The sequence below is a fragment of the Elgaria multicarinata genome, chromosome 1 (genome assembly GCF_023053635.1).
Source record: "Elgaria multicarinata webbii isolate HBS135686 ecotype San Diego chromosome 1, rElgMul1.1.pri, whole genome shotgun sequence".
NCBI lineage: Eukaryota > Metazoa > Chordata > Lepidosauria > Squamata > Anguidae > Elgaria > Elgaria multicarinata.
The window spans coordinates 22,165,004-22,192,407 of NC_086171.1; the positions used below are offsets into that span (position 1 = coordinate 22,165,004).

Consider the following 27,404-nt stretch of genomic DNA (forward strand, 5'->3'; position numbering starts at 1 on the left):
ACCTGTTTCTCCTTTTTTCTGTCCTGACTTGGATGCTCTCCTCCCTATGGTTTTGCCTTCAGTATGTGACCAACTCTACCTGTGTCTTCTATGCCACTCAACCCATCCATGTGGTGCACTGATGTGGCCTGAGTAGTAACCAGGTGCTTGCTGAAGTTACCTGGAGATGCCTTTGGAATCATAAAATAGTAGAGTTGGAAGGGGCCTATAAGGCCATCGGGACCAACCCCCTGCTCAATGCAGGAATCCACCTTAAACCATCCCTGACAGATGGTTATACAGAACATACCCAATTCAATGTCCATTCACTACAGTCTCTTTTGGTCAAGAGAACCAGCCCTTAATACAATGGCTGAGCTCATGGTTCATACGTACCCCAAATAAGACACAATTTTGTATTTGGACAGTTCTTCGTAAAGCACTCTGATTCCTTGATCTGTGATCTGGTTAACGCTTACCCTAAAAATAAAACAGAGACATGGGGGCTTACTGGTTATACATTTGAAAAAAGGGGGCGATAATAATTCTTAATTTAACAGGAACCAACATGTTTTCTTTAGAGTTCTTTGCAGCACCGTTTCTCAGTGTTTGGAAGATAGACAACAAGACAGATTGTTCCCCAATACCACCTTTTTTAAAAATACAGCACCTGAAAAGGTAAACCTGAGCTATGTATAAAACCAAGTCTAGGATAAATCAATAGGTTTGAATCTATGGTCATTCAATAGTCACCAGCTGGCTGATAACCTTGTTTAACTGTTTTAATTGTTTTTACTGCTTTTAAATTATATATTGTTTAAACTTAGTTCATGGTTTAATTTGTTTTTAGCTGTGCATATTTATTGGTTTATACTGTATGCTTTTATCTGTACGCCGCCCTGAGATCCTAATGATATAGGGTGGATACAAATATTTTAAATAAATAAATAAATAACATAATCCTTTATCTTCCTAAAGATTCTTCTAAAGGAGTGTTTCTGAGCCCTAGAAAACAAATCTTGTGTGGGTCTAGCCTTCTCAATAAGCAGGGCTATATGGAATTTGGACAAGTGCAAAATCTGGTCCTGTATTCAAAATTTAGCAGTATTGTGAGCACCTTACCTTTGATTTAATGTAAATAAGTAATTTAGAAAGAAAGGGCAGAATCCAACGGGACGCTTATGCCTCTGCCGATTCTGTTATGTCCCAACAATTCCGATCCGCAGGCGATGCCCACCGCTTGTGTAATGACGATGTAGCGCTTCTGGGGCAACTGAAAATGAGCAAAAATGCTCGTTTCTGGAAAGGGGCAAGTCAGGGGAGCTTGTATGAGGGAATTCAGCCAACCTGCCCCAATCGAGAAACAAGCGTTTCTGCTCGTTTGGGGGCTTCCTTGGGAAGCCCTGAATCTCTGTTGTGCAAGCTGTGGGTTCGGTTCATTCAATGGAATTGGCAGGACCCACTGCTTGTGCAATAGAATCTGTGAGGTGCATGAGAATCGGCAGGGGCGTAAGTGCTCCATTGGATTCTACCCACTGAAAGACAGGCATCTGTGTTGGAATTGCCAGGGAAATCTCCAAAGACACAGAAAGGCTCAGTTGGACTTTCAGTTATCAGAGAATGGGGCATTAGTGCTCTGCATAGTTAAGAACATAAGAAAAGCCATGCTGAATCAGACCAAGGGTCCATCCAGTCTAGCATTCTGTTCACACAGTGGCCAATCAGCTCTTGACCAGAAACCCACAACCAGGACATGAGAGCAATAGGACCACCACCCCGCCCATGTTCCCAAGCAACTGGTGTACGTAAGCTTACTGCCTCTGATACTGGAGGTAGCATGCAGCCATCAGAACTAGCAGCCATGGATAGCCTTCTCCTTCAGGGACTTCCCTAAGCCCCTTTTGAAGACATCGAAGTTGGTGGCAATAACTATGTATTGTGGTAGCTAATTCCATAGTTTACCTATGCACTGTGTAAAGAAGTCTTTCCTTTCATCTCTCCTGAATCTCCCTCCAATCAACTTCATAGGATGACCCTGGGTTCTAGTATTATGAGCGAAGCAGAAAAACGTCTCCCCAGCCACATTGTCCACACCATCCATAATTTTATAAACCTCTATCATGTCTCCCCCTACTCGCCTTTTTTCCAAGCTAAACAATCCCAGCTGTTGTAACCCCACATAGGGGAGGTGCTCCAGTCCTTTGATCATTTCAGTTGCCCTTTCCCACACTTCTTCCAGCTCTACAATATCTTTTTTTTTATGTTTGGTGATCATAACTGTGCACAGTATTCTAAGTGTGGTCACACCAAAGATCTGTATAAAGGCAGTATGATATTGGCATTTTTATTCTCAATTCCTTTCCTAATTATGCCTAACATGGCAGCCGCACACTGGGGTGACATTTTCATCAAGCTGTCCACCATGTCTCCAAGATCTTTTTCTTGGTCAATCACTGCTAGCTCAGATCCCATCAGATTATACTTGAAGTTGAGACTTTTTGCCCCAATATGCATCACTTTACACTTGCTTACACTGAACTGCATTTGCCATTTGGATGCCCATTCTCCCAGTTTGGAGAGATCCTTTTGGAGCTCCTCTCAACCCCTTTTTGTTTTAGCCACCCTAAATAATTTGGTATCATCATTCCTCTCTCCTCTTAATAATAAGCAGAAAATAATAAATACGTCTGCAAAAAAAGAAAGAAAATCTATGGTTATAAAATTCAGTTTTACTTGGCCTTGAGTTTTCATTTTGTGTAGTTTTTTTTAAAGTGCACAGCCCCGTTTCTAAGCAGAATACTTTAGTTATACAGCGGCCCAATTCTGGTTGTAATGCTACTGCTTCAACAAACTGTGATTTCTTGGAGCAGTAACAACCAACAGGTTTGAACTCTCCCTTCACCCCTCACATAAACTTGGCTTGAGAGAAGACTTCCTAGTTTGCTCAATCAGTTTCCTGTGTCATCCAAATCATGGTTTGCAAACCAGAATTGTAGGTGGTGCTCAAACCACAGTTTCCTGGTTTGGATATTACAAGAAACCATGGACATGTCTAGACGGGGCAATATCCCGGGGATTGTCCTGGTGAATCCACATAATGCACAGGTGATCCTGGGAGCAGGGAGGGATGATCCCTCCCTTTCCCCAGGATATCGCCCTACCCTTTAATCCCAACTTTTCCCACGGTCTCGGGATGATCCTGAGACTGCGGGACGTGTGGCCGGCTGTCCCGGTTTCGTCCCGGCTCCTTGCGAGTAACTGTGAGGAGCTGGGCACAAGGGTCTGAGCTCCTCAGGAGCTCCGACCCCATTGGGGGTGGGGTACGGGGAGTGAGAGGTGGTTTTTTAAACTCACTTTTTCAATGGAGCACTCCTGCGCTCTTTTTCGATTAAAAAAACAAAACAAAATGGCGGGCGCAACGTCCTCTTCCTCCCGGGACATCGCGCGCCATACGTAGACTGAGGGGGAGAACCTCGCGATCATCATATTGCGAGATCACCCCCTCCACCCCCCTTGTGTAGCCATGCCCCATGAATTAGGAAACCAGGAAGCTGGGAGCATGAGAGGAGAAGGGAAGAGGCAGAGGGGAGGAGGTAGTGCCCAAGCGCTTTCCTTCTCCAACAAACCACAGTAGACCAGTGGCCTTATAATCGAACCAGTCCAACAGCTGTCACAGAACGTACCGAAGTACTGCCAGCCTGCTAAAACAAGGCATCAATTGCTTTATTCCGTAATCATTGATGTTGTTGTTGTCCAGGTCAAGAGCCAGGCGCTTCCGGAAATGATGCATGACAAAGGAGATGGCACTGCAGTCGGCAGAATAAGCGTTGCAGTAGGTCAGTTTGATGTAGTTGGCGTGCATGCACTTGGCAACTCCTTTCCCGACTTTTTCACTCTGAGTTTCGTAGATGCACCTCAGCATCCAAACAAAATTGGGCATAACTTGAATCTGCCTGTACTCCTTAAGCCTCGCCCGGTAGAGGCCCTTCAAGTGGGACTTCATGCTTTCAAAGAAATAGGCAAGGAGAATCTTCCTTTTTCTCTTAAGGGATGAAGACGAAACCAAATGTCTCATGAGTTTGTGCCTCGCCTTGGAAAGCAAGCCACAGAGGAACAGATTGGTAAAATGGAAGTGCTCGTTATTCCGGAAAGGATCCTCTCCTGTTGGGTGGTGATTCTTCAACCAGGGAATTGGAAAACAAGAGGATGGGGTGGTGTTCCGAGTGGAACATTCCACAAAAAAATGCAGCAAGTCCTTTGCGCCTACTTTCTCTTCAGTGACCAGGAACAAAGCTGTGAAGAAGGACTGCAAGATCAAGTGCAGGAATTCATAGGAAGATTGGTCTCCACAGCCTGCTCCATACTCAGGAATCACCCTAAGAAAACCCAAGTTCAGGTCCTGCTCAGAGAGGTCAGCCATGATGTCATCTTGGTCAAAGACAAAGAGAGACTTCTGCATCCCCTTGTGCGCTATTCTACTCAGCGCAAACAAAATGTCTTTGTTGGACCTATATGTCTCCACTTGGCTCCGGTTGTTCTTCTTCAGCAAGTTTGTCTTCTGAGTTCGGTTCAAGTGGACTTCGGTCATGAGCAAGAAAATATCGGTTAAGGTAAGGGTGATGTCTGGGAGCTCGTGGGTGTCGAAAGCAGAATGGAAATGGTCAAAGCATCTGAAGACGATCCAGCAAAATAACGGCACTGAGCATAAACTGCTCAGATTTGGGTTGGCTTCCAACTGGTTCAGAACAATGGTCCGACACCCTTCGTCTTTGAAGAACATTTTGGTATATTCTTTCAGATTACTGCTGGAAAAGCCTTGGAGATGTACCTTCTTCCTGACAATGTTTCTGTGAACCTCTGTTCCTGTCCTTGCCGTCAGGACTTTCCTGGATCCCTTCAGGAGTTTTCCGCTGAGGAGGGCCACCAGAAGAGCAAGCGGGTGGATGGATTCGTTGGGTGAGCAGACCTCGGGAATGCTGTTGAGGTCAAAATCAGAATGGATCTCATCAAAGCCATCAAACGTGAACAGAACCGTGTGAGGGAATTTCACGATGAAGTCGAAGACCTCCTCTGGGTCCTGATCTGGGAAACAACTGTACTTAAACAGGAGGTCTTTCAAACATATGGCTTCATCCTTCTTAAAACAGCTGAACATCCGGCATCGGAAACGAAAGAAGAATTTGGCCCGAATATTGGATTCACCCTTGGACCAGAGGTTTTGCATCTTTTGCAGCAACATGGATTTCCCAATCCCTGCATCACCAAAGACATAGATTGCCTCTCCATCTTCATTAATCAGTCCAGCATCGTCACTAAGTAGGTCTTCCAGGCTATCCACGCTACCAAGTTTCTCGTTGTTCTGTTTGATAAATTCCATAATGTTGGCAGAATAAATTTCCTCAAGCAACATATCCTCCTTTTGGGTATATGACATGATGAACTTTGTGTCTCGGCCCAATTCATCTTTAAGCTTCTGATGATACCTGCTGACTGAAGTTAAAACCGGTTATTATTAAGAGAAATTCTAATGCACGGTAGCCAGTATGAAGAATACATAGGGTCACTTCATATCTAACAAAATCATGACAAAATTAATAGCTGGCATCCAAAGGGAGCTTATCCTGTGTTTCTCAGATAGCACACAAACACACACACACACACACACACACACACACACACACACACACACACGTCACTTATGAAGATAAAATTACTTTTATAGCACTTTGTGTTATGCCAGCTTCAAAGAAAATGCTTGCTGTTTAAAGAAAAAATCAAATAATCTAAGCCCATGGGTATGTATAAAGTAGCTCTTTAGCTCTCAGCCAGTGTGTTTGACTCATATTGATTGCAATGTGTGGTGATCTTACACATATGTACATTGCTGTGTGCACATGTTAGGAACCTGAATTCAACCGCAACTTTCCAATATGTCTGCTCATATACAGTGATTTACATATGTGTAGTATTGTCACGCCTTGCAATCTACACTTGTGCAATGGGCTCACTTTATGAGAATTTGTAATGTGTGTAGCCCTAAGCATAGAGCTAGTACAATAAATAGATTTGATCCATTTATACTTTTCCATAATCTGCAGATAATCCATTTACACCTTTAATCGCCATACTTGTTCTGCAGTGTCTTTCTAGTATTTACTTGTGACTTCAGTAACAAATCAAACTAGGTTCTCTAATTGGAAATGAAGAAGAAGAAAGCTTTAGAGAACTGAATATGCAAATAAATAAATAAATAAAACCCTATTCCTACAATCCAAATGACATTCTACGAAACTATTGCCTACATCCGTGAAACATACAAAAACACTGGATGTACATAAAAATAATCACATAATTATTTGAGTATGTCACTGATATTTAAACAGTAATATACACAGAGTCCAAAAGATAATGTTTGTATGTATATCACTCTCTTTTTCTGACCCGCAGCCTTATCTATTCAGCCATTTCAGTTGTGAAGCTCAGAACTGACACTTCTGTTTCCCACCACTACTTTTCCATGCTTTACAACTGACTGTATATTCCTGATATGTGAAGAACATTAAAAAGAAGAAATGCTCTGAGCACATGCAGTTTTGCATTTTAAACCAACTTCAATCATAGCACCATCATGCCTACCGCAATATATTAGAGTTTGCTTCAAGTTCCCTGATATTAAACACATTTATTTTGGAATAAGAGCGGTCAAGCAGCAGTTTCTGCAGCTGAAACTCTCCCCACGGCCTGAGTTCGATCCCAGCGGAAGCTGGTTTCAGGCAGCCGGCTCGGGTCGACTCAACCTTCTATCCTCCCGAGGTCGGTAAAATGAGTACCCAGTTAGCTGGGGGAAAGGTAATAATGGCCAGGGAAGGCAATAGCAAACCACCCCGCTATAAGGCCTGCCAAGAAAACTTCAGCAAAAGCTGGCATCCCTCCAAGAGTCAGTAATGACTCAGTGCTTGCACGAGAGGTTCTTTTCCTTCCAAGCACCATTTGGGTATAGAAAAGGATCATATTTTTTTAAGTAAAAATAATAAAATGAGCATCTATTACCATGTATATGCCTAGCCCCTCGACTATAAAATGTTTATTTAAAAAGGGGAAGAAAAAAGGACGCTTAGCAAGCAGCGTTAGCCCTGATGGGCACTGGCCTGCTCATTGTGGCCCAGAGGCTGACTATTTCTAGTGGAAGAATGATTCATTTCACTCAAAACTGACTATTTAAGCAAGGACAATGCTGATGCTGATTACTTAGAAAATGTTTTCCTACCATTGCATTCAAAATAGTAAGTCATAAAACATTACTAAAACTATAAAAATGCTAAATATGCAACATTCCCAGAACAAGGAATTCGCAACTACAGTTTACATGGAATTAGATCCAGAGAATTTCCTTCTTTAGAAGATGTTTCTGGAACAGTTAGGCCTTCACCAGAGCGAGAGAAAGAAGTGGTCAAATGGTTCTCTGAGTATTACATCGGTTTTATATGAGTTGATGCACTATCTCTAGAAGAGATAGTGCATCAACTTTAGCTCTTGTGATGAAGAGGGAATATCACCAGGTGCTGCATGCATACAAATAAGACCTGCTGAAATTCCCTTTTCAATACAACTGTTAAAGATACAGGAGGCCTATCCTCCTTTCCATATGGTCACCCTAATCAAGACAAATGTTTTTCATAAAGAATAACAGACTTTCAAAACTGGACATCCTACCTGGGTCAGTATTTTCCACAGGTTTATTACAAACGACCTCTGAAGGGCGAAACCCGATCTCTTCCAGCCACGGATGTAGCTCATAGTAAGCATCGGCGACTTGCTGCAGGACATAGATGCAATACTCTGCAACTTCTTCTCCTTTGCTCTGGGCTAGATCCAAAATTTTGCGGACCTGTGAAAGGATCACACGAAAGGTCACAGATATATTGAGGCTGCATATGGGAGAATTCTCCGTTGCACTCTCAAGGTTTCTACAAGTCAATCACAGCTGTAGAGTAACGCCAGCTGTTTTCCCCTTAGCAGTACCATTGCAGGAGAGCTGATCCAGTATTGGTAACAAGCTACCTTTAAAAATGTAATGGCGGATGGAGTCCAGCTGGAGGAAGAGTTTATTTACTCCATTTTCCTGTTTCTTAACTTCCATTTGCAGCTTCTTCCTCACGTCCATGTTTCTCCAACCTGTAGGACAACTTCCTAATCACTAACTGGGATGATGGCAGTTTAGTTCAACACATCAGGTTGGGAAAAGCTGCCTTAGACCCCTATAAGTCAGTAAGTAGTAGAATTAATTCATTTATTTGATTTATATCCCACCCTTCCTCACAAGAAGCTCAGGGCAGCAAACAAACCATATAAATCCGTACACAATATACAACACCATTAAAATCGCAACAATAAAATACAAATATGTAATCAAATAAATAAAACTGTCAGCAGAACAGATTAAACATTTGCTTTTGCCTCCAAAGTCTGTAAAAATAAATGGCACCTGAATGGTAACAGCTTTGGGTTTAGCTGAATGTTTCTTAGAAGAGAGTTCCACAGCTGGGGTGCCAGCACTGAGTAGGCTCTTCCATGTGTGCTATCCCCATGGGCTACATTCCTCAAGGGCACTGCAAGCAGAGCCTCCCTGGGCAATCTTAAATCCCAGGTCAGTCAATACTGGGAAAGTCAGTGCTTCAAGTACTTATTTCCTGAGCCGTTTTGAGCAAACATGAGTCTTACCACCTTGAATTGGCCTGAGAGCTCATTGTAGTCAGAATGGACTGCACCAGATCACAAGCAGCTTCTGGTTTAGTTAACTTCATTCCTATTGGATTTCTGATGGGCTGGCTTGTCAGGGCTGGGTTTACAGAACAAAATAATCTAGTCACCCCAAACCGCCCAGCCCAAGCACTTCCTTAGGAAAAGGAACTGGATCTCTCTTGCCAGCCAGTCTTGCCTACCTCTGAGAGTCAAGACCGTAATTTATTTCCCTGAAATAATTCTTGCCCCTGTGAGAAAGCAACGTGCTGGAAACTGGTAAAGGAGGTGACACTGAGTTCTGAAAAGACCTCCTTAGAAGAACTTCTTCAAGGCCAGCTGGGAGGGGATGAACTTTCAGGAAAGGTCAATCTAGCTAGCCAAAGTCATTATTCAGTGGAACGTTTTGCTTCTCTTATCTCTGTTCACAGTTGTGAAGAAACAGCTGTCACAGTTTTGACAGATCCAGTGACGCTGGAGCACATAACCCTGCTTATATTCCAGGGATTTAAGGATTGTATGCATCTCCTATCCCCGCAGTCCTGCCTCATGTATACCACAGAAACACATAACAAAGACTCAGGACGAATCATGCTCAATGCATTTTCGAAGTGTGCATGATTTTAAGTGTGTTCTTGTTAAATATCATGTTTCAGGAGCATTTGGCTTGATACAAGCGACATGTGAAGTGCCCCCTCACCACACCTATGCCCCTTTCACACATTGCTCACATGAAGTGGGTGAAGTATGTAAAAAGGAGGCTTCATGGCCCCACCCTCCTCCTCTGTCCACATGTAAGGGTATCTGAGGTGGGGAATTCTTCACATGTAGACCTCTATGCCAGGGGTAGGCAATTTGTGGCCCTCCAGATTTTTTTTAGGCCTACAATTCCCATCAGCCCTAACCAGTGTAGCCAATGGTGAGGGATCATGGGAGTTGTAGGCCAGATGTTGCCCACCCCTACTCTATACATGGAGACTTTTCCAGGTTCTGCAACCCCATTTGTGCAGGGTTCCAGAACTTGTGGGCGCCTCCCTTCGTAGAGGTCAACACACAAAGATGTTACCACCTCAGACATCCACACAAACACATGAAAGGCAGGGGCGGGAGGAGCCACTGGACATAGGCCTATAGACATAGTACCATAGCCTCCTTCTACAACTTTATCCCTTCATGCAAGTAACACATGAAGACAGCCCTACAACACAAACGAATGTGCAAAACTCATATACCCAGTAAATATATTCCATGGATTTAAGGACTGAACTAATCTGTCACCCCAAAATACAGACTTTCAGCGAAGTCATCCTTAGACTGTCCAATGGATCAGTTTGCTCAACCGTAAAAAAGGTATAAACACATTTCCACGGAAACAATGGGAACCATTCAGAACCAGGAGAATTCCTGAGTACACCAATATCTTGAGTAACAACCGTGAAGGACTGAAACTTCAAATGCTGCTTGACTGGTTCGTCAAGCAGATGCATCCAAGGCCGCAGAAAACTAACAATTATTAACTGGAGAAACAGCAAAAGAAGGACCCATTTCAGCATGTAAAAGAATTAAGTCCTCAGGCTTGAAGAGAGAATCTGACAGTTAGGTGCTTGAATGAAAATATACAAGGGGTTGAATCTAGATTTAAACATACTTAGAGTAGGCCTATCAAAATCAATGGGAATTAAGGCAATCCCAACTAACTGAAGTCCAACTGATTTCAATGGGTCTACTCTAAGTATGTCTAAATCGGGATTAAGACCAAGGCACCTCTCTTTCCAGATCGCTTCTCTCTGTGTGTCAAGACATTATTCACATGTGCCGTGGTATAATGAGCACCTACTCTCCTAATTAGTCTGGCGGAATGAATGCAAAGTGAGCCAAAATGGGTGTAAAGAAACTTGCGCCTCAGGTTTTGTCCACATGAAGAAGGCAAGCTGTGTTAATAAGACCACAATAGTTACTAGAGGGCCATTTATTTATTTGCAAGTAGTTTGAGTTTCCATGCTTTCTATAGAGAAGGGGAAGCCCACTGCTCCACAGTCAGCCAATATTTGGACACTGTATAACAGCTTCCTAACAGGCTGGTAATAAAATTGCTTTCTAACAAGCAGGCTGCCGGAGGAAGGATAGAACTGAGAGATAAGCTTCACTTCCTTCATGGGCCAGCATGGAAGGACTGGAGAGATCCATCCCTCTTCTGCCTGGTAGCCCAGCCACTTGCCTGCATGGAATTCCAGCTCACCTCTGGCGACCAGGTAAGCAGTTAAATACAAGGCTGCATTAAATACTGCTGTTTTGGGATTGTTCAAGTGGGGATACCTGACCTCTGGACTGATCTTCCTTTTACAGTTAAGTGTAGTGTAGCAGTTAGATTAGGTCTGGGGAGACCTAGGTTCAAATCCCCACTCAGCTGTGAAGCTTGCTGGGTGACCCAAGCCAGTCACTCTCACTCAGCATAACCTAGTCCCCTACAGGGTTGTTATGAAGATAAACTGGAGAGGTGGGGAGGGTTATGCATGCCACACCTGGAGCCCCTGGGAGGAATGGTGGGGAGTAAGTGAAATGAAATACACACATACATACACAGTGGGCATGTCTACACCAGGGGAGGGGACGGGAGGGGAGGATCTCACGATTTGCTGATCGTGAGATCCTCCCCCTCAGTCCACACGCAGTGCGCGATGTCCCAGGAAGAAGGAGGACGTTGCGCCCGTCGTTATTAATTTTTTAAAAAGAAAATGACCTGGAGCGCACCTGCACTCCAGCGCAAAAGTAAGTGAAAAAAAGAAGAAGCCCCGCCCCTGCTCCCCTCCTCACCCCTGATGGGCACAGAGCACTTGTAGAGCTCTGTGCCCGGTTCCTCGTGTTTACTCGTGAGGAGCCAGGACGAAACCAGGAAGGCTGCTCACACCTCCCACGGTCTCGGGACGATCCTGAGACCGCAGGAAAAATCAGGCTAAAAGTCATCCCGGTAATCCTGGGGAAATGGAGGGATCATCCCTCCCTACCCCCGGGATCCCCTACGTGTCATGTGGACGCACAAGGATGATCCCGGGGCAATCCCCAGGATAAGGCATAGTGTAGACATGCCCAGAATCTCATAAAAGATGTTTACAGTTGGAGGGTCATTAGAGGTCATCTAGCCCAACCCCCTTCTTCAATGCAGTCTACAACTATATTGAACCTAGTATTCCTGATGTGGCTGTCTAGTCTCTGCCTAAATACCTCCAGTGAAGGAAAATCTGCCACCACCTGAGGTATCCATCCTATCATGTCCATGTCCCAGTAAGGTAGCCTGTTATTAGATCAGTATAGTGCCAAGACTGAGAGACCAGTGCCTAAAGTCACCACGAGTTCAATGCTGAAGCAAAATTTGAACAAAATATTTCTTGGCCCATAGTTCAGTCTTTAAGCCACTACACTAGCTCTCATTGGGTTGTATCCACTTGTTAGTCTTATCTGGAGTAGACACACTGAAATCAATGGGATTTACATTCATCATGATTAACTTAAGTCCCATTCATTTCAATGGGTCTACTCTAAGTAGGACTAACATTGGATGCAATCCTAAACTTGTTTAGAAAGAAAAATGTCCTACAAGTCCCAGCATCCCCCAGCCAGCCATGCTGGGAATTGTAGGACTTTTTTTCTGTCTAAATTAGGGCTGTGCATGGACCCCCCCCCCCCCACCCAATTGCTTCACATCCCGATTTGGACCTACCCTGATTCGCTTCGGATCCGAATCTGAGGCCAGATTTGGCTGTCTGAAGCATTCCCATTGACTTGCATTGGAAAAAATTAACGCCTATAACTTTTATTTTTCAAGATAGAAACATGAGGCTTGGTGAGCCTACAGTTGGTATCAAGCTAGTCACATGTTGAAAATTTCAGACACATATCTCCAACGGTTTTCTCGCAATTAATTTTTAAAAATGTGATTTTTCAGGCAATCCAGTCAATTCAAAGGGCTATAACTTTCTCATTTTTCATGAGACAAACATGTATTTGGTCAGCTTACAGATGCCCTAATGGTGGTCATGTGTTGAAAATTTCAGACAAGTATGTCCAGCAATTTTCTCGCAATGTATTTTTAAAAATTTGATTTTTCAGGCAATTCAGTCAATTCAAAGGGCTATAGCTTTCTCATTTTTCATGAGACAAACATGTATTTTGGTCAGCTTACAGATGCCCCGATGATGGTCATGTGTTGAAACAAACATGATTTTTCAAGGTAACAAAGCAGCCACTCACAAAGAGCAATTTCAGAAGGTTTCTATTTAATCCACAGTCAGCACACACTGTCCCTTCCCTAATCTCTGTGTTTTGAAGTGCAAATCTCCCCTACTTGAGTCTTGTGAAGCTAACACATCCGGCCCTTCCCATTCAGGTAAGAAACAGGGAAAGGCTGCCTGCAATACACACATTAGCTGGCTGGGAGCAATACAGGGAGAGGAATGGTTGAAGGGGAATTTTTAAAAAAAATTCTAAAAATCAGGGGATGAACTGATGTGCTTCAAACTTGGCATGCCTAAAGTCCTACATAGGTGCTATCATGTTGCAAAGTTACATGTAGGAAATGACAGCATATTTTTTAAAAAAATAATTTTAAAATCTCAAACTTTAAAAAAAATCCTAAAAATCTGGGGTAGAACCAATGTGCTCCAAACACCTAAAGCCCTATTTAAGTGCTATTATGGTGCCAAATTTCATGTCCTTACCTTTAAAAATGATGGAGATGAATACATTTTTGTAAGTTCCCATGTGTAGTCCTTGAAAAAAATGTCTGAATCTCTGAATTGGTCTGAATTGACCAAGCCAATTCACTTGGGTCGATTCGGACCTCCCCCAATTCGCTTTGGATCTGTTTTAGGGAGGTACGAATCATCCTGATTTGCTTTGGATTCAGGATTCGGATCCGAAGCGGTGCACAGCCCTAGTCTAAATATGCATAGGATTACGCCCTAAGTTACCAAACAAACTTCGAAAACACATGTTGGAGTGTAAATCTGAAGACGGAAACAGAAGCAAATACCTTGTCTGCTTGTGTATGATACTGGGCAGCGATCTCTGCATCTTCAGTTGAGAAATACTCATTCTTAAGCAAGTTGTCAATCAAACACTGGGTATTCCGGACTCGGCTGACTAGCAGCTCTCTGTGGACTTTCAGTAAGTTAATGAAGGATGGTGGACTGACTGCTGCAGGCGCTTCTCGTATGACCTCTGCACTACCAGACGGCTGACCTTCCATTGTGATAGCAGGAAAAGGCTGTGCCTTCCAAATTCATGTTTGGGACACTGCAGTGGTGTAGCAGAAGGGTCACATCAGGCAGCACTGTCAAGCAAGATGCACGATTAGGACCTGTGAAGATAACAGTATGTTAACATCCAGTCTTCCCCTACCTGGCACCCTCCAAATGTGTTGGGACTACAATTCACATCATCCACAGCCAGCTCAGTCCATGCAGTACCATCTGGGGATGATAGAAATTGTAGTCCAACAATCTCTAGAAGGCGGTGTTACCCACCAGGCTGAAAGACAGCATTATCAAGGTCACATCTGCTCATCTGGGTAGCAAGCCCGTTGCAATTTTTGTTACCCAGTGGCCCAAAATGTATTCCCGCAGCTCCTGTGGAAAAAGATACTTTGGCTCTGCCTTCATCTGTGCAAATCTCAAGGCAAGGCCATCAATCTGCCAAATTAAATTTGTTCAAGTACTGGCTATTGTCCTATCTGCAGTAACCTGGAGATAAGACACAATATAGTTTTCTAGCTACTGCTGCAGCCACAATGTGTACTATAAAAATAACAAAGTAGAACAAAAAGTCAGCTGGTTATTAAAACATTTGTTCCAAGAGCGTAAGGCTTGTGCCTCCAAACACTGATGAAACTGGCCTTCTGGGATAAAATCAGTTTTCCTTACTAACTGTTTCTTTCTTTCTTTTTTAATGAAAAAATGATATGAAAAAATGATTTTTAATGATATCTGCACAAGGTATTTTATTTTAAGGGTAGTTTGAAAGAGGGGGTAACTGCTCATGTGTATACAGGCCTATTTTGCTTCTGGAAAACAGGTTTTGCCAGGGTTTGTGTTGTTTCAAAAACTTGCAAAACCCATTTCACTACAGGTGACTGCAGTGAGAGGGGGAAAGCATGTACAATGAAGCTTCTCTCAGACCACTTTCAAAATGATTGCCTTTTTCAATGCTTTGTATTTAATAAATACAATGTAAGAGAGAGGTAGAAATGAAAACCTGTGGGGGGGGGAAATGGATTCCCCCCCCCCAATTCCACTCCCCCCCAATGACCTTATCCCACCTGTTTCATTAAAAAAAACAAATAAACACACAACTTACCTCACCACTAGGAAATGCTGCCTCAGCTATAGAATCTTTTAACTGCTGTCCCCAAAATAAACTCTCTATACCTAAAAGAAACTCAGGAGCCTGGTTCTTATAGCGTAGACACCACCTTAGAAATAACTTTTCAAAATGAACCAAAATTAAGATGTTCATTAAGGGGAATTATTTATAAAAGGGAAGAAAATGTCACTCCTCCAAAAATTGGTTTGGATCACTTAAAATTTCTTAAATTAAATATGCCTGGCTGCCATTCCTAATAGGTAAGAGAGTCTTCGGGCAGAGGGTCCTTCCGCAAATGGAGCCCTTCCAAGATCCAACCCAATACATTTGTACAACTTTAAATTCGTAAGGACTGCTAAAAAAAAAAAAGAACTATTGCATATTTCCCCATCCCTCCCACCCAATTTCTGTTCCCTGCCCTGCTCAAAACAAAAAACAAAACAAGGAAACTGTGGTGGTTTTTTTAGAGTTTCAAAATTTGGGGAAATTTAACAATTCTAGGTAGGAGTGAGGAACCTGTGGCCCTCCAGATGCTGTAGGACTATAATCAATCCCTCATCATTAGAGCTTTGGCCATTGGGGCGGTATAAAATAAATGGTGGCTTGGGCTACTAGGTCCTGAAGTTCAACAAAAACTGGAAGGCCACAAGAGGCTATGACAGTGCTGGTCCCAGGCCATCCAACTTGCTGTTTTGGTTCTTTTACTGCCATCTTCCCACACATTGCTCACTATAATGCAGTGACTATGGCCTTCGCTAGACCTACTGGTTAGCCTGCGAGGGAGGAGGAAAGATCTTGTGTTGTGTTTATCATGAGATCCCTCCTCTGTTTACATGCAAAGGAGAAGCAGAAGGAGAGGCACTGCGCCTGCCATTTTTAAAAAAAATCTTAAACGAGCAGCAACGCACGAATGCTCGTGCGCAAATGGTATTTTTTTAAATTTAAATTACTTTCCCCGCTCCCCCCCACCCTGCCCCAGTGCGGAGCCGGGTCAACCTGTGGCACCTGGCCACACGTTCCGTGGTCTTGGGTCAGCCCGGGACCGTGGAAAAACTGGGGCCAAAGTGGAGGGCAAGATCCCGGGGCAAACGAAGGATCATCCCTCCCTGATCCCGGGATCCCCTGTGCATCATGTGGACGCACAGGGACGATCCAGGGGATCACCCCAGGATAAAGCCCCCCCGTCTAGCTATGGCCTATATTTGGCGAGGGAGAGAAGAATGAAAGGCCCAACAGCTCAGCTTAGGGAGTTGAGAGCTAAGAAAGTACCGTCTCCAACATGGAAACATCCTCTCAGGTAAGTGCTTGCAACAACATCTGGAAGTAACCCAGCAGATTAATAACCATCACACACACACACAGACACACACAGAGCTAAAACCACATAGTCTGGAAAAGCATTGGATGACTCAGCCCTGGACAGCACAAAGCATCATCTGGAGGCTAGCAACAGAGTTTTCAGCCCTAAACACCAGCAAATGTCCTCAATACATAACTGACAAATATGTAGAACAGCATCCTTATAATATATTTAAATAGCAACACATGACAGCATGAAGCTTATTTAATTACCATTCAGACATAGTGCTATACCTATAATTTGATGCTCGGAGAATTAGGCTTCGAAGAAAGAGATCAGCTCTGATATCCATACTTCTGGAAAGCTTTTATCTATTTGTAAATTGCTTTTAAATCATGTTGGCCCAACGCTTAGTGAGAATTACAGGCTGTTGCTGCTTTTTAAAAAACCATTTCTGTAGCTTCAAAAGCTGAAAATGATAACCAGTCGCTCGTTATTAAGGTTTACATTTCTACAGTTAGAACTGCTGAGATCATTATTATTTAAATAAAAACATGATGACATTACCGTAAGGCAGAAATATCAATACTTTCAATTAAAGGGATTAAGTTAACTCACACTAAATGCATAAATTCAAGGTTAAGGTCAAAATAGCTATCTTTTTAATTTAAAGCTAAGAAAAAGGAAAGGAACCTCTCGTGCAAGCACTGAGTCATTATTGACTCTTGGAGGGACGCCAGCTTTCGCTGATGTTTTCTTGGCAGGCCTTGTAGCGGGGTGGTTTGCCGTTGCCTTCCCCGGCCGTGATTGCTTTTCCCCCAGCTAACTGGGTACTCATTTTACCGACCTCGGGAGGATGGAAGGCTGAGTCGACCCGAGCCGGCTGCCTGAAACCAGCTTCCGCTGGGATCGAACTCGGGCCATGGGGAGAGTTTCAGCTGCAGAAACTGCTGCTTTACCGCTCTGCACCACACGAGGCTATAATTTAAAGCTTAGTACAGTAAAATGTCCAGAAAATTAATGTTTAAGTATAGCATACTACTAACCAGTGGGACATGCAACAAAATGTTGCAGCGTGGAGCAAACCTGTTCACTGCTCTAGTCAGCCAGCCATGCCCTCCTCCACAATACTCCATTCCATTCTTCCACCCAGGTTTCCCTTTCTCCTTCCCGTAAACAGTCAGTCAACATTCTATGTCTGCTGAAGAAGCTCAGTCCTCACTGGGCTGTTTTGGGTCCACCCCCTCAGCCCTCCACCTTCAGTTTCTTTTTCTTAAAGATTTGTTTATTTTCGCTTCTGCAAACTTCAGGTTCCCCAGTTTGCTGATCCAGTGATTGCAAAATGAGTTCTTGGATCGTCTTGGCTGACAGTTTAACAAATGGTTTTTTATCTATAGGTTGCCTGTGATTTTTATGTAAATACCTTTCTTTTTGTGCTTTGCATAAAGTGTTTTTAATTTCTGTAAACCACCCAGAGAACTTCAGCTATGGAGTGGTATAAAAATGTAATAAAAGAACCAAAATGAAATAATACTTCCTTCTTGTGCATGGATGGTGCGATTTTGGCTACATAAGCAATGGCAGTCATGCCTGTAAACATTGGAAATAGAGAGAACAGTTCGAGAACTGTATGCTAGGGCATAGGGATACGATGGAAGAAATAATTAAAAAGGCTCACATGAGCCCAAGCACATATTCACAGAGGAGGATGCCTGCTGAGCCTCATTCCAGCTGCGACCCTATGCACGTAACCACCATTAAACCCTTATTTCTGAGTAAATGTGCATTTAGGACTTCAGGGAAACTGTCTTCTGTGATCCTGTGCATGTAACCACCATTGAACCCAGTGCCACTTTTTTTCTGAGTAAATGTGCATTTGGGACCATAGGAAACTGCCTTCTACTGAGACAGACCACAGGCTGGCAGCGGCTCTCCAGGGAGTCAGGCAGGAGTTTTTCCAGCCCTGCCGGGAGATGCTAGGATTTGAACCAGGGGTCTTCCAGATGCAAAGCAAGAGTTCTATCACTGAGCAGTGCCTTATCTGCAGATATTACATTAGTCCTGACACTCCCTGCAAATAACAACTTTGAGATGTCACTCAAACCTTAATGAACTCTAGTTATGAAACAAATAAAATAAGCTGACGATGCTGTTTTACAAAGCAGCTGTTAATTGAATTGTCAGAGCAACTTCCCTTTTTTCCCACCAGAGAAATGGTTGATCCTGCCCTAAACCAGATCAGGATATTTGATAAATTTGAATCACTCACATCCTGTATCAGCTGTCCCTGCTACTGTCCATCACCCTCTTTCTGAGCATGAAGAGCAGGAAAGAGGAAAACATAAGAAACAGCTCAATTCATTTGGCGATAATTCAAGATATAATATAGCTCATTACAATCCTTCTTAGGGCATCTCCCAAGAAATGTTACACCTAAAAGTAAATGGTTAGTAATCCACCTATGTAAATTTCTAAAAATAAAATAAAATAATTCCATTCCTTAATAGGAAAGACTCAGGAATTCACAAAGCACTACTTCAAGCAAAACACAAGCTGCGAGAAGGTTTTGTTATTGTTATCATCGCCATCATCAGAATTGAGTAAATTCTCTCCTTTCATTTTTAAAAGAGGGGTTCTAGTCCTCATCACTGGGGGGAAATCCAAAACATCATTTATATTTATTTAATATATATCCTATTCTTTGTTTAGAAAGCATGGAGGAGCTTAAAATGGGATCCTAGTGGTCTTTCATTCAGGTTTTGATCAGATTTATTTTTCAGTTATTTACCTGCTACATTTATATCCTACCTTGATGAGCCACTTCGGCCATGGTGGTGACTCTGTCAGCAGGTCCTTATGGTGCTTCAGCATTCGCCCCACTATAGTGGGTGCCGACGCCTGATTATATCTTTATCTCATTTCTACAAGAAACTCCAGTGTACTCTGTTCTGTTTTATTCTCAAAACAACCCTATGAGCTAGGTTAGGCTGAGAGGGTGTGACTGACTCAAGGTAACTCAATGAGCTTCAGGGCAGAATGGAGGTTTTGAAGATGGGTCTCCCCAGTCCTGGTGTCAACAGGCTAAGTGCTGCACCACACTGGATCTGCCAGGTCCAGCCACCCATTTAGCTTTAACAACACCGCAGTGTGAAAGGCTCTTAGCAGACCATCTACTGGGCCTAGAATTGCTGACTTAGCAACAGGCTACAAATTCAGACTGCAAGCCAAATCATTGCTTTTTAGAACTCAGACAGTGCCTGTTTCATGTTTTCTGAAGTCTGGGTTGAAAGCTTTTGACGCATTAGGAATAACTATCCAAAAATAATTATTCTACAGAACAAGGAGAGGATGTCTATTTTCTTTGGATTGCCACCACTATACCCCAAAGCAAAGCAGATAGGACCTGTACAAATGGTACACACTGCAAAAAGAGCTGTACAAATCATAGCTGTATTGAGCAAACAATCGAATTATATATTACATATAACATAACTATTGCAAATACGTGTTAATACATTAAACGTAGAAATTGTAGAACTTGAAATAGAAGCAAACATATTTGCTCTAAGCGAACAAGACAATGTGTAGAATGCTAAAATGACAACTCTGGATTATAATATGCGTTTCGATACTTCTTCAGTCAACACTGCATGCTGAAACTTTGAGACTTTAATAAGTTACATTCTATGTAACATTTCATCATATTCTTAATTGCCAGACAATCTTAAGCCCTCACTTTGGACCGTTAACAATTGTTATCGTTGTTTAAATGTTCTCTCTGACACAGCTGTTTCCGCTACACCATAATATATATGTTGGTGCTCTTTCTCATTAGTAATTCACATCCTCCCTCATGGTGTTTTCAAGATTACCTCAGCACAAGGTGGACTTTTACGGGCAAGTGATTTGATATTTATTTCACCACTAAGATGGTTAAAATTTATAGTCATTTTTCTCACCTTTAAATGATGCTGTAGGTGAGGTCCTGCAGAACATTATTGGAGCCTTTTCCTAAGAAATTAAAAGATTTAAAGCCCTGATATAGGAAGGTACCATGTTCAATTACCTTATTAAATTATATTAAGAAAATTTCCAGTAAGTCTTGCAGGAATAATTCTTCTCTTACATTATTGTTGTCACCCCTGTGTCTTCAGCTTACCTCCAACATGTAGAGAGAGGGATGTAGAGCACCTTTCACTTATTAAAAGTCTCAAAGTTTCAGCATGCAGAGTTGTCTGAAGAAGTATCGAAACGCATATTATAATCCGGAGTTGTCATTTTAGCATTCCGCACATTGTCTTGTTCACTTAGAGCAAATATGTTTGCTTCTATTTCAAGTTCTACAATTTCTACAATGTTTAATGTATTAACACATATTTGCAATAGTTATGTTATATGAAATATATAATTCGATTGTTTGCTCAATACAGCTATGATTTGTACAGCTCTTTTTACAGTGTGTACCATTTGAACAGGTCTTATCTGCTTTGCTCTGGGATATAGTGGTGGCAATCCAAAGAAAATAGACAACCTCTCCTTGTTCCATGCTGGATCAGACCAAGGGTCTATCTAGTCCAGCACTCTGTTCGCACAGTGGCCCACCAGCCGTCAGCCAGGGAACAACCATGCAGGACATGGTGCAACAGCATCCTCCCACCCATGTTCCCCAGGAACTGGTGCACATAGGCTTACTGCCTCGAATACCGGAAATAGCACACAACCATCAGGGCTAGTAGCCACTGATAGCCTTTGTCTCCAGGAATTTACCCAACCCCCTTTTAAAGCCATCCAAATTGGCTTTACCACGTCTTGTTGTAGCGAGTTCCATAATTTAACTATGCATTGTGTGAAGAAGTATTTCCTTTTATTTGTCCTGAATCTCCCACCAATCGGCTTCATGGGATGACCCCAGGTTCTAGTATTTTGAGAGAGGGAGAAAAATGTCTCTCCATCCACATTTTTCCATACCATCCATAATTTTGTACACCTCTATCATGTCTCCCCTTAGCTTCCTTTTTTGCAAGCTAAACAATCCCAGTTGTTGTAACCTTCCCTCATAGGGGAGATGCTGCCCTTTTCGACACTTTTTCCAGGTCTATGATATCCTTTTTTAGGTGTGGTGACCAGAACTGTACACAGTATTCTAAGTGTGGTTGCACCATAGATTTGTATAAAAGCAGTATGATACTAGCAGTTTTATTCGCAATTTCTTTCTTTATAATGCTTAACACAGAGTTTGCCTTCTTTATAGCGGTCGCACATTGGGTTGACATTTTCATCAAGCTGTCCACCATAATCCCAAAATCTCTTTCTCACCGCCAGCTCAGATCCCATTAGGTTATACTTGAAGTTGGGTTTTTTTTGCCCCAATGTGTATCACCTTACACTTGCTTACAATAAACAGTGTCAGCGAAACTGAACATGCCCCAACAACTTCAGTGGAAGAGACAAAAAACTCTATTGAAACAGATGAGCAGTTCTTTGAGTTGCTAAAATTAATTAGTGCAATCTTCCTCAACTGAACACCTTCCAAATGTGTTGGACTACAAGTCCCAGGATGCTGGGAGCTGCAGTCCAACAGTGCGCAGTTGGGGGAGGTTGAATTAGTGCATCAAAAGTTTTCAGTACCTTTGTTTCTTACATTTAAAGGGAAATAAATTTACTGTAAATTTTGCAAGTAGTCTAATAAAAAAAAACTACATAACATTGAAAACATATTAAGTATGCTTTAATTCCTCCCCCCGCCCCAAATATTTCAGGTCAGATATTTGTGGTGTTTGGGGATAAAAAAATAACATGGGATACTTTTTAGCTTTCTTGTTAAATAAATACGAGTAAAATAAGCATGCTAAATTAGATCACTCTCTAGGGCATTAGAACATTTCCAATGCAAATTGAACATTTTCCTATGCATTTGAACCTATAAAAAAAAATCCGTAAAATTTTCCCATTCAGAATTTTCCAGGAAATCCATATCACTGCCTGTCCCCACCAGTTGTTTTGGGCTACAACTGCTAGCATGGCCAGGCTGACTGGGAATGATGGGAGCTGTAGTCCAACACACCTGGAAGGCACCAGGTTGGAGAAGGCTGGATTAAAACTTTCAAATGAAATTACTTGTTAGTGATAAGCAGGAAATCCTGCCTGGAAAACAGGTAGCCAAGATTTAAACAGTGGTCAGAATTCTGTAATGAAATACTTCCATTTTTGTCTCTGCCTATTAGGCTAAGGTTTCCAGTTCTGGCTGATATATTTTTGTTGCAAGAATTGCCAAGCGCAATGTGTCATGTCACAAATTCCTGAGACAAGGGAGTGTCTCTTCCCAAAGAAACATGAAACTCCAGGACTACAGTTTAGGAGCACAGCTTGAATCCAAAGTACAAAGACAAAGACAATATAATAAATTTTTAAAATGTAATCAAAAACCCAGAAGCTACCTTGGTATTACTGCAACTATTATAAAATTCTGACCCCTGTTAAGACTAACAATTCACTTTTTGCATGTATAACAAGACCCATTAAATCTAGTTGAGTTTGTAGATTAAAAATACTATAAGATTAGGGATGGGAAACACTAGGCATTATAAATGCTGGTGGAGCCTCAAAATCCGAAATACTTTCTCAGCAATGTACAGAACTGATTCTTCACAATAAGACACTAGCTCTTAAGAAAAAACAGGGCAGAAAAGGGCAACTAAAATGATCAAGGGGCTGGATCAACTCCGCTATGAGAGAAGGTTACAATAAGTGGGATTGTTTAGCTTGAAAAAAAGTAAGGGGAGACATGAGAGAAGTGCACAAAATTATGCATGGTGTGGAATATGTGGCTAGGGAGACATGTTTCTCCTTCTCCCATAATACAAGAACCTGGGGTCATCTCATGGAGCTGATTGGGGGGAGAAGTACTTCTTCACACAGTGCATAATTAAACTATGGAATTTGCTACCACAAGACGTAGGGACGGCCACCAATTTTGATGGCTTTAACACTCCAGAAAAAAAAATTGAGGTAGATCAGAGCTTTAGGGTGCATCTGAATGGGAACTTCCTGCCTTTCAATAAACTGGAAACATGAGAACAAGAATCCAAGAAATAAAACACATAAGGATGATTCGCACACCACTCTTTGGGCTGTGTGGCTGGGTCCATAAGCAGTGCTGATGTGTGAGGAAGAAGCATGAGGAGAAACTAGAGCAGAGGTGCAAAACCTCTTTCAGCCCAAGGGCCAAATTCCATTTTAGAGAAGCACTTCGGAGCCGTGTACCAGTGGCAGATGGGGCCAAAGAGAAAAGGGCAGAGCCAAAAATAACAGCATATTTGAGTTTAAAGCCCTTACTCCCAGAAACTAGGCCTCGGGAGAGGCATTTCAACATTTTAGAATGGAGACACAACTGCAGAAAAGCCAAGAAAACACAAACGATTGTGTGAGAGTACAAGCACACAGCTGCCACACAAAATGGCAACGTCACGTAGAACTGACCCCGTGTCCAAGTGTCTTTGCAACAAGCATTTCCCTGCCTCTGCTCCATAACATCGGGAGCTGCTGGCTGGGAGGGAGAAAACATTCCACCCAACGAAGTCAGAGGGAAAGAGGAACACATAGAGTGACCCTATGGAGAGGAGGACAGGGCTCCTGTATCTTTAACAGCTGTATAGAAAAGGGAATTTCAGCAGGTGTCTTTATTATGCATGCAGCACCTGGTGAAACTCCCTCTTCATCACAACAGTTACAGCTGCAGGAGATACAAAAGAGGGCAGGGCTCCAGAACCTTTAACTGTTGTGATGAAGAGGGAATTTCACTAGGTGCTGCATGCATACAAATGACATATCCTGAAATTCCCTTTTCTATAAAACTGTCAAAGATACAGGAGCCCTGTCCTCCTTTCCACATGGTCACCCTAGTTTGGAACATACAGCAGCCGACATTTTGGACAACAGACATTTGCCCCAAGTGGATGGATATCCATTCACATGCAGGATTGAATGCTCTGGAAAATCCAGTTCAATCCCTATCATCTTGCAGAGATGTACCCCTAATGTGAGGCCGCATCAATGTATTTTGAACCCAGCCAGCCAGTTCTGTACTCCAAGCAACTGGCAATATCTGCATCACAGAAGGGCCAGAGAGGGGCCTTGCAATTCAGTGGTAGTCATTCTCCATGCAGAAGGTGGTAGGTTCAATCACTAGCATCTCCAGGGAAAAGGATTCCAGGGAGCTGAGCTGGGAAGACGACAGGCACTGACCATCCTTCCCCAAAGTGATGTCCTCCAGATATTTTAGACTACAATTCCCAGCACCCCCAGTCAGTAATAGTGTGTTGTAGTCCAGAACATTCAGAGAGCACCATTTTGACTCAACAGGCAACACTTGACTAGATAGGCAGATACACTAAGGGCTCAATTCTATATCCATTTAGACAGAAAAATGTCCTGCAACTCCTAGCATGCCCCTGCTCTATTCGATGTCTACCTTCCCGAGCCACTGTTTAGCACCTGGTTCCAGTTGGTGGATGTCAGCGTTCCAGTGGAAAACAAAGTTCATCCGACAAGCTTAAAGTGTCCATTCCTGGTGTCAACAGATGGACTGTCTCAGTCGGTATTAGGCACTAAGGCAGCTTCCTTATTATGAATACGTCAAACGGTCAATTAACTACACCAGACTGGCTTTTATCTTTGAAAAATGAGGGCGGAGAGAGAAGACCTGGGCCTAATCTACACCAAGCAGGGTATTGCACTATGAAAGCGGTATATAAAAGGCAGGAGCCACACCAAGCAGGATATAGTTCTATGAAAACGGTATATGGTATGTGTCAATGGGGCCCAATAGTTGTCAGTGCACTTCAATACCACTATAAAGCAGTAGTGTGGCTCCTGCCTTTGATATACTGCTTTCATAGCATAATATCCTGCTTGGTGTAGATTAGGCCCCAGACTCTTCCAAGATTAGTGCCAATCATATGCCATTTTCACACCAAAAATAGCCAACAAAACAAAAGAAATAATTAAAATGACACCCACTCCTCTCTTTCAACTAGAGCACTCTCTCTCTCTCTTTTAACCAACAACACTCTGAGAAAGGAAATTAGGACAGCAGTGTCCTATCTGGAGTTGGCCACCCAAAGCAATTCCTTCATGTGAATTTTTGTAAGAACCGCCCCCCCCCGCCCCGCCCCGCCTTCCACTCTCTTCACCTGCCAAGGCTGGCATAAGACATTTTTCTGCCTGAGGTGAAGGGCAGGATGCCGCTCCCTCCTCACCCACCCATTCCATGTACAAAACAGGCCGGACAAACAGTTGACGCTTATTTCAACACCAGTGATGAGATGCAGGACTGGCAAGTGACACACAGCTCTGTTCTCCAAAAACCTGCCTGCTTCTCCACACATCCCAGCATTTGCTGCCTGAGGCAGCTGCCTCAATCTACCTAATGGAATGGCCAGCCCTAACATCTGCTATCGATCAAAGGAGTGTCTCGCTTGCTTCCAATCAACACCTTTACCATTTACAATTTCTTCCCTTCCCTTCCCTTCCCTGCCGGAAACACCCCCCAACCTGGCCCCTCCAAAGCAGGCCCTGCCTGCCTGTCATTCCCTACCGGCTTTGTGCCCAGAGCAACCCCCCACCCCACATCTAGGCCACATCCACCAACATTCAACTTTCTAGAATTAAGGAGTTTTCTAGTGTTAATGGAATCTCTCTTTCTAGGAAAGGGGGCAGGCAAACCACACACACCCCAAAGGTTTTGGACTACAACTCCCATCAGCCCCAGCCAACTTGGCTGATGGTCAGAAATGCTGGTAGTGCAAAATAGCTGGAGAGCGCTATAGGCCTAGGCCTGTTCCAGTACAACACCAAGCCACAGGACAGAAGAGGAGCTATTTACTCCAGGAGGCACTGATGCTCCAATAATATATTTCTTTCTTTCGTTGAAATGTGGAGGTGGCGCCAACGCGCACCATCCACACAGAAGCGCCTCTCCGGTTCCCCACTGTCGTTCAAGCGGTCGCTTGACCTGCTCTCAAGAGAGCGCTCAAATCCAGGAGGAAGCGTCCCCTAAGAGGAGCCTAAACGGTTCCGACGGGATGGCGTCGCCAATGCTGCGCCATCCCTTTCCACGCCTAATCTGGCTGGCGGACGGGCAGTCTGCAAGATGCTGGACCCTGCTCTCGCTTTCTCCCCCGCCAATTGCTTCTTCTGCTCAGACGAGGAACCTTGTGCTGCCTTGAAGGCGGCGAAAGGCAACTTTTCTCCCAGTTCAGATCATACTTGTCCCTCTCCCGCCCAGCTGGATCCCGGGAATTTTGCCCGAGTCGAATTTAAGCGGCGTCTTTCCTGCCGCCCCACAGGCCTCCCCTTGTCCAATTTCAGCCCCCGATACCCGAGGGGCACCAAACCCATACCCACTTACCCACAGCTGGGGGAGCAGAAACGGAGAAATGAAAAGTGAAAGGAGACGATCAGAGGCTGTGGCCGCCGCCTACCAGCCTGCCTCTCTGGGGAAGCAGAGGGAAAACTCGGGTTTCTTCTCCTTTTACTCCACGCCCTGACTTCGAAGCCCCCGCCCCGCCCTCCTGAATAGAAACCAGCCCTCCTTCCAACGCGATGGGGTTAGCCTCGCAGTGCCCTCTGGAGGATGCTCCCCGGAGGCCGCAGGGATCCAAGAGCCGCGTTGCCTTCTCTACTCAGGAGTAGCAGGCTGCCACCCACCCCTCCTACTCCTGCCCAGACCATGTGAACAACAGACATCATTCTGCCCCTCCCCCGTGTGTATACACGTGCCCATTTGAGATTAACACTTCATGATGCACCTGAAGTAGACAATATTCATGAAAGTTCCCACAATATTCATGTGGGAAATGCACTTTTTAGACTTCAAGGTTCTTTTCTTGTTTTTATTGGCATCAACATGCACATTGCTAACAATACAAATACTGTAGCAAGAACGCATGCAATGTGCCAGAAGACGCTGTTCAAGGAAGATGCCTCTACTACCCATTTTCCTGGGACTACCCCTCCCACTCTGCAAGTC

At 43.4% G+C, this 27,404-nt stretch overlaps 1 protein-coding gene across 1 annotated transcript in view; it reads right to left on the minus strand.

Moving 5' to 3' along the window:
- NOD1 (nucleotide binding oligomerization domain containing 1) overlaps nucleotides 1–26,861 on the minus strand; it is a 49,449-nt gene extending 22,588 nt beyond the window's left edge. Inside the window, exons 1-5 of the mRNA XM_063124484.1 lie at nucleotides 26,784–26,861; nucleotides 13,748–14,074; nucleotides 7,693–7,867; nucleotides 3,663–5,469; nucleotides 376–459 (exon numbers count right to left, since the gene is read on the minus strand). Coding sequence (XP_062980554.1) covers nucleotides 376–459; nucleotides 3,663–5,469; nucleotides 7,693–7,867; nucleotides 13,748–13,963 — 2,282 coding nt within the window. The 5' untranslated portion in view covers nucleotides 13,964–14,074; nucleotides 26,784–26,861. The remainder of the gene's footprint in view (nucleotides 1–375; nucleotides 460–3,662; nucleotides 5,470–7,692; nucleotides 7,868–13,747; nucleotides 14,075–26,783) is intronic.
- Nucleotides 26,862–27,404: the final 543 nt, after the last annotated feature.